General features: G+C 40.3%; 2 protein-coding genes and 1 non-coding gene across 3 annotated transcripts; 1 reads left to right on the forward strand and 2 right to left on the reverse strand.

Moving 5' to 3' along the window:
* Positions 1 to 1,879: 1,879 nt before the first annotated feature.
* Positions 1,880 to 2,839, reverse strand: LOC121781364. Its single transcript, XM_042179109.1, has one exon. The coding sequence runs from the start codon at positions 2,837 to 2,839 to the stop codon at positions 1,880 to 1,882; it is 960 nt and encodes a 319-aa protein (XP_042035043.1).
* A 731-nt stretch (positions 2,840 to 3,570) lies between these two features.
* On the forward strand, positions 3,571 to 5,639 carry LOC121781365 (putative F-box protein At3g10240). Its single transcript, XM_042179110.1, has 2 exons — positions 3,571 to 4,629; positions 5,487 to 5,639. Exons 1-2 carry the CDS (start codon positions 3,571 to 3,573, stop codon positions 5,637 to 5,639), a joined length of 1,212 nt encoding a protein of 403 aa, XP_042035044.1.
* On the reverse strand, positions 4,844 to 4,915 carry TRNAG-UCC. The gene has a single exon. It is a non-coding gene; the product is annotated as a tRNA-Gly (tRNA).
* Positions 5,640 to 8,379: the final 2,740 nt, after the last annotated feature.

An 8,379-nucleotide genomic window follows, 5' to 3' on the forward strand; every position in this document is an offset into this window, starting at 1 on the left:
GTGTTGTGCGGCTTGTTTATATGAGGTAGGCTCGGTGAGAATGGAAATGACTATGATGAATTTTTGGTAAGGCTCAGAGAGTTTATCCAAAGAGAAATAGGAAGAGATAGGATATTTGGAAGATGAGACTACTGAATTGCAAATGTAGTCCGCAAGATGAAGAGGTGTTTTGATATTTCTTCAAGAGTTAGAATGGAGAGGTGCAATTTGAGAGGTGTTATGCTGAGGCTGAACAGTAGTCTGTGATGCAGTTTGAGAGGTATTATGCTGAGGCTGAACAATAGTGTGTGAAACCTCAGTGTGAGGTGAAGTGGTAGGATTGTGTTCAGGAAAATAGGATGGGGACTGATGTGATAATGGGAATTCAGATTCATGGAAAACCACATTTCTGCTGATGAAAATGTGATTAGTCTCCAAATCCATGACCTTGTATCCCTTATATCCAAAGGGATATCCAATGAATATACACTTTATAGCTCTTGGAGAAAATTTGTTTTTGCTTTTATCTAATGTTGAAGAAAAACAAAGGCAGCCAAATACTCTGAGATTGGAGTAGATTGTTGGTTTGTTGAATAAGATTTGAAAAGGTGGTGTGTTGTGTGGAAGAACAGAAGAAGGTAGTCTATTTATGAGAAAGGATGCTGTGAGTATACACTCACCCCAGAATTCCAAAGAAAGATGAGATTGAAACAACAAACTTCTTGCAACATTCAAAAGATGTTGGTGTTTTCTCTCAACCCTCGCATTTTGCTGAGGTGTTTCTACACATGAATGTTGAGTGATAGTTCCATATTTTGAGAGTAAAGAAGTGAGGTTAAACTCAGGTGCATTGTCACTCCTTAAGATTTTGATTTTCTTAGAGAACTGAGTAAGCACAGTAGATAAAAACTGTGCGATGGAACTTCTGATTTTTAGAGAAAAGGAAAGTCCATACAAATCTAGAATAGTCATCCACTGTAGTGAGGAAGTATTTGTGTCCAGTGTGTGTGTGGGGGTGGAAAAAGGGCCCCAAACATCACAATGAATCATATCAAAGATAACAGATGAGCTGTATGTGGATATGGGAAAAGGCAGCTTTTTCTGTTTAGCTAGAGGGCATATTTGACAAGTGGATATATGTGTGTTTGATGTAGATAAAGTGTCTGATATCAACTTGAGTTTATTCAGAGATGGATGGCCCAAACGTTGGTGCCATATATCAAGGCTTACTACAGCATTTACAGAAGCCAAGTGAGTGAAAGAAGAATTTTCAAGAGTATTACTTGAAGTGTGTTTCAAATTGTGATCAACAGCAGATAATGAAGTTGGAAGCTCAAATATGTATAGGTTTTCAACACGGTTACCCCTCCCAATCAGAGTCCCCTGTAAAGCTTCCTGAATTTGGAATTGATTGTGAGTAAGGATACAGTGCAGGAAGAGTTTTTGGTGAGTGCACTTACTGAGATCAAATTGAAAGAGAATGAAAGAACATATAGAGCAGAGGATAGGGTAATGAGAGGAGTCAATTTGATAGTACCTACGTGTGTGATAGGTGTTGTTTGGCCATTTGGAAGGTTCACATAAGCATTAGAGATTGGAGTTACAGATGAGAAAAGAGATTGATCATAGCATACATGATGAGTATCACCTGTATCTAAAATCCAAGTAGATGATCTGGCACGTGATGATTTAATGGAATCAACAGTAGATGAGAAAGAGATTGTACCAGAAAAGGTATTAGGAGGTTGTGCTGCTGGCTCATATGTAGATGTAGGGTTTTGAGTGTGCAATTGGCTCTGCAAGATGCTTACAAGTTGATACTGATCCATGCTAGGTAAGTTCATAGCAGTCAGAGGAGACATCTTCAAATCTGAACTGGATGAACTCTCTTCAACAAAATTCACTGATCTGTGTTGTTGTGGTTTTGAAATTCAGATCTACCACCAGAAAATCCAGATCCACCAGATCCAGTTGCATTTGATGGTTTGTTCTTCTCTCGGCCAAAACCAGGGGGAAAATCATGCAAATAAAAGCATCTATCCACACCGTGGTTTGTTCTTCCACAGTGAGTGCATAGGAAATTGCTCAAACACCTGCCATAGTTTGAAGTAGCATTTGCAAACGGTTGCTCACTAGGAACTGGAGGTGTGGATTGATTTCCTTCAATATGTCGCTGCCTCTCCTCTTGAATCACCAAGGCAAACACCTTTGAAAGTGAAGGCAAAGGAGTTATAGACAAAATGTGAGATCTACTCTGTGAAAATTCAGGATTCAAACTAATTAAAATCTGCATGGTGCAGTCATTTTCCTGGTGTTGATGCCAACGCGCAGCACTGTGACAAGTGCATCTAGCACAAGTACACCACGAGATTGGCTGAGAATTTTTGAATTCATCCCAAACGATCCTCAAATTTGTGAAATAACTGCTAACATCAGAATTTCCTTGTGAGAGAGACACGAGTTGCTGCCTCAATTGATACAATCGAGCTGAATCTCCAATAGAGAAACGCTCCTTAAGATCTGACCAAATCTCATAGGCATCATCCAGGTACATGATGCTTGAGCATATTTGAGAAGAAACCGAGTTTCTCAGCCAAGCTATGGCCATGCTATTGCAGCTAATCCAAGGTTGATAGAGTAGATCCTCTCGGTTAGGCCAGGGAATAGATCCATCCACAAAGACTAACTTGTTCTTAGCAAGTAGAGCAATTGTGAACGATCGACTCCAAGTAGTGTAATTGGAGCCAATGAGCTGCCGTGGAACAAAAATAACACCAGGATTATCGCTTGGATGTAGGAAATATGGACTAGATGTGTCTTCAGGTGGAGGTTGAGCACCACGACCACCGCGAGCATTCATTTTGATCGATTAAATTTGAGAGGTCAAGATGATAAGATGATAAGAGATAAATCAAAGAGACGTAGCGGAAGATATAAGCTCTGGTACCATGAGAAAGTTATAAATGCAGCATTGCTGCGTTTAAAAATGGAAGAAGATATTTTGGAGAGTTTGAATCTATTTTCTTATTGATTGAATTGAGAGAATACAACTAGATGCACCACCTTATATACTATCGCGATGGTGGTGTAGGTACAACGAGAACACACGATAACTATGTCATGTAACTAACTAACTAACTTGACTTCCTAACTAACAAACTACCGACTAACTACAGCTCAATGACAGCTGTATAAACGGCTTCTTTCGCGTGTGACGAGCTGAGCTTCACGAGCTAAGATGACTTCACGTCGTTGCATGGCTGTCTCGGCAAGGCTCTTCTCTAATAATTGGAGAAGGCCGCGTTGGAGCTAACGCCAAGTTTAATATCATAAACAAGTTCGATGCTAGTTTTCGTGATTCGTGCACCACACATTAATCACACACCAACAACACTGAGCCAACAGATGGGGGCTACCAGCAGATGGGGGCTTAAAATTTGAAAAATAAAAAATTAATTGGATTTTAAAAAGTAAAAAAAAAAAGAATAATTAGGACTCCTATTGAGAAGAAACCCTAATTACCAATTCACAAAGCATACGCAGCTCTGCCGCAACTACCATTTCTTCTTCAATTTGTGATTCAATCCATCAATGGGGAGGCGTGATTACTCCACAAATCTACCATCAGAAACCACCATAAACATCCTCTCACGCCTCCCTCTCCGAAGCATTGCAATCAGCAAATGCGTCTGCAAACCATGGCGCGATCTCCTCGGCTCTCTCGATTTCGCCAAATCTCTTTTTTCCGATCTCGAAACCCCTCCCGTCCTAGCTTGCTTGACGCCGTCGATATACTACAATGAGTTTGGCTCAACTTGCTGCACACTTTTCGAACTCGAAGAGGAAGTCCTAATCGAAGATGAAGAAGGCGAAGACCAAAATCAAAATCAAAATCAAAATCTCCAAGAATTCCAAACTGAAGACGAAGATGAAGAAGAAGATGAAGTCGATTACCGATTTCAAAATCCAATATTCCATGAACTCCACTACAATCGGCTCACAAATTTCTATACTCAGCTCGGAGAAGCCGGAGAATCAAATCCATATTCAATGGTAGGTATCGCAGCTAATGGATTGTTGCTTGTATACTCACAGTTAAGGCATCCTAACATCCCTCTTTTTATGTGGAATCCTCTCACTCGTCAATGCATCAACCTCTTCACCCCCAAACAATCCATTTCCTATAAATTTGAGTTGAGTTATGGATTCGGTGTGAGTCGAATTAGTGGGCAATATAAGGTCGTCTGCATCAATCGCGACGGATCTGCTCATCATGTGTACACCCTCAGAACGGGAGCATGGAGGCGCCTTGAAGCCGGCGCTGCTTCTGGTTTCGCATTCAATTTTGATGGATGCGTTGTGTGCAACGGAAACCTCCACTGGACCGTGTATGACACCACTCGGCCCTTGTTGATATGCGGTTTTGATGTTGAAACAGAATGTTTTAGCATCTTCTCTCGTCCTCTTGCGGCCGTAGATGAGCGCCTTACTGTGGAGTTGAGTGTTTTGAGCGACTGTGTGTGTGTTTCTTACGCATTGGAGAATGAAATTGTCATCTGGTCAATGAAGGAATACGGAGTCGAGGAATCCTGGACCATAGAGCACAGGTTGAGCACTAATGGTGTTAATTTTGAAAATGGGATGGAGTCTGTTTATCCTATCAGGGCACCCACAATGGGGCGCCCGATGGCACGCCCGATGGCTCCATTGTGGGTGTCCGGACGATGGCACGCCCTACGCCCACGCCCTAAGCTTCGGGCACGGAAGAAGCGCGGACGATAGGCCATCGTCCACGCCATCGGGCACCATTGTGGGCTCAGCGGACGATAGGCACGGACGATGGCACGCATTTTACTTAAAAAAATGGGTTTGCCGGGGGTTGAACCCGGGTCTATTGCTTGGAAGGCAATAATCCAAACCGTTGGACTACAAACACTAGTTGAGATATCTTGAAAACTAAATTGTTTTACACATTTATTAAGATGATAATGTTATAAAAAATGATAATTTATGATTAAAAAGTAGAATTCGGTGAAACGAGAATTCGGTTAAACGAGAATGTTGTGTGATTGAAATGAAGGTTTTTTTTCCAATTTTTGTAGTTATTTAAATATTCAAATAAAAGAAGTGTGGGCACGTAACCGCCGTCGCTCAGTTTGCGTATTTTTTTAATTCGTATTGTAATGTATTAATTTTTATAAATGAAATGAAGTTTTTTCCCAATTTTTGTAGTTATTTTAATATTCAAATAAAAGAAAATGCATAGGGCGCGCCTTAGGGCGCCCCATTGCAGGTGGGAGGGTAGGAGGATAAAAGGGATGACGTGGCGGTGCATAGGGCGCGCCTTAGCGCGCCCCATTGCTAATGCTCTCAAAGTTTTCAATGATGGCGACGTTTTGATGTTGATGGTGCCGGAAGACTTTAACTACTACTTCAGACAGAGGCGTCTCATCCACTACTCCAGCAAGACAGGTACTATTGAACAACTCGGGTTGATTGATTTACAGCTCGATACGATGGGGTTACCCGGTATGGTTAAGGAAGATCTCCGTATGATCGAAGATGTGGATGTATGGAATCACCTCTCCTATGCCATGATTTTCACTCCTGTCATTCTCTCACTAAAGAGTTTTGGAATTGAGAATGTGATCTCGTTCTAGCTCATAATGTTAGTCTACATTTGTGTTTTGTCGTTAGCTGGTCATGTTTGTCTCGAAGGTTTCTTTGCAGTGTGGTGTTTGGGTTTGGCCTTATCTGTGTCAACCCAACACGCACTATATGCCACCGTTAGATGGCGAATTGGTGTTGTTTGATACGATCATGAATAAAAATTGTTGATTAGTTGAGTATTCGACTATTACTTGATGCATTGATCTAGTGTTATATTCAAGTATGAATTCTGTCAGGGGCGTTTTTTTGTTAATCTTTCTTGTATTTTTTTTTATACTACTACTGTACTAAAATACTTGTTTTACTCTTTTTACATATAAATGAATATAATCATTTACTATTATTTATGTTTCTTTGTTTTACTTTTGTTTGAATACAATCATTTACAGTATTATTTATGTTTCTACATGATATCTAACTATGCTCATATTTGAAATTATATTATTATATATACTTATGATGTATTTTGTTTTTATTTTAAATAGTGAAAACTCTTTCTATACTGAAATAAATTCTCAATTATATATATTTAAGAACCTCTATTCTAATAGTGAAAAAGTTTCAAGCAATAACACTAAAAATAATCTGTTTTTTAAATACAATGAAATTACTCATTATGAGTAAGGACTCAAATACAATGACTAGTTAGTACACATAAAATTAATCTGTTTTTTAGCGGAAGTTTCTCTGATTATGAGTAAGGACTCAGACTCGAATTTATGGGCCAGGACGCTAGTTGTTTGGTAGATATCGGTCCAAGTTGGTGAATCATATGTCGGCATGTTGTGTTGTGATATCGATTAAAGGTGGTGAAAAACCAAGGCGTGTGATGAATTTTAACCATCCGATCCGTCCATTGAGAGATTGTGGATTCATTGAATAAAAAAGAGGACGCGTATTGTTTAAGGCGAGTTGTGATTTCTAAGCTACTTATTTCGACGACGTATTCAAGCATGAAAATGTAATTTACGACACAAAGTTTGATTACTTTAGTAGGGTTTATGCGGACGACGACGAAGGAGGAAGCAACGAAAAGGACGTCACCAAAGTCAGAAAATAATAGAAATATTACGAATTTCGGTTTCTGGATCTGGCTGTGAACAATTAATTAACCGTACTAACAAATTAAGATCGGATTATAAATAATTAGCATCCTCCACAATCCATCATCCATTTTGAAGTCTAATTTATACTCTGTTCACTTCACAAAAGTCTAATTTATACTGTTCACTTCACAAGGCTTGGCAATTTTAAAATATAAAAGGATTTAAAAAGTAATAAATAAATAGAGATGAGTAGAAACCCTAATATTCCTTCCATTTCCTCTTCAAACAGTGATTCACTCCAAATCCGTCTCCACCAATGGGGCGGCGTGAATTCTTCAAAAATCTACCATCGGAACTCACCACTGACATCCTCTCACGCCTCCCTCTCCGAAGCATCGCAATCAGCAAATGCGTTTGCAAACCATGGCGCAATCTCCTCGGCTCTCTCGATTTTGCCAAATTCCTCCTTTCCGTTATCGAAACATCTCCTTTCCTAGCTTGCTTTACCCCGCCGAGGGACTACAATGAGATCGGCTCAACTCGTTGCACAATTTTCCAAGTCGAAGAGGAAGTCCTAATCGATTACCTCCAAGCTGAAGAAGATGAAGAAGAAAACCAAAATCAAAATCAAATTCAAAACGAAGAAGATGAAGACGAAGATGGCCGATTTGAAAATCTAATTCTCCATGAGCTTCACTACAATGAGCTCACTCGTTTCGATATTCCTCTCGGAGAATGGTTACCAGAATCAATGGTAGGGATCGCAGCTAATGGATTGTTTCTTCTATACTTTCCGTTTGGGCATCCTGACATCCATCTTTTTATATGGAATCCTCTCACTCGTCAGTATATCGAGCTCTCCCGCCCCAAACAATCCCTGTCGTATAATTTTAATTATAAGTTGTGTTTTGGATTCGGCGCGAGTCAAATTAGTGGGCAATATAAGGTCGTGTGCATCAATTGCGACGGATCTGCTCATCATGTGTACACCCTCGGGACGGGAGCATGGAGGCGTGTTGAAGCTGGCGCTGCTTCTGGTTTCAGATTCTATTTAGACGGGCGGGTTGTGTGTAACGGAAACCTCCATTGGACTGTGTATGACTCCACTCGAACCTTGTCGATATGTGGTTTTGACGTTGAAACAGAATGTTTTAGCATCTTCTCCGCTCCTCATGCCGCGGTAGATAAGCGTCTAATTGTGGAGTTGGGTGTTTTGAGGGACTGTCTGTGTGTTTCTTACGTGTGGAAGGATGAAATTTACATCTGGTTGATGGAGGAATACCGAGTTGAGGAATCTTGGACCTTTGAGTACAGGTTGAGATATAATGCTGCTGATTTTGACTTTGGTGCTTGCACTGGAATAAAGTCTGTTTATCCTATCAAAGTTTTCAGTGATGGTGACGTTTTAATGTTGATGGCGCCGAGACACATTGACTATGACTACAGAAAGAAGCGACTCATCTACTACTCCGGCAAGACAGGTACTATTGAACAACTCGGTCTGATTTATGAACATCTCGGTCCGATTGATGAACCACTTAGTACGATTGGGTTATTCAATAGGCTTACGGAAAAACTCCGTATCATGGAGGAATTGTATGTGCGGAATCACCTTATCCATGCCATGATTTTCACTCCTGTCCTTCTCTCACTAAAGAGTTTTGGAATTGAGAATGTAATCTTG

This window comes from Salvia splendens, chromosome 20, assembly GCF_004379255.2.
Source record: "Salvia splendens isolate huo1 chromosome 20, SspV2, whole genome shotgun sequence".
Classification (NCBI taxonomy): domain Eukaryota; kingdom Viridiplantae; phylum Streptophyta; class Magnoliopsida; order Lamiales; family Lamiaceae; genus Salvia; species Salvia splendens.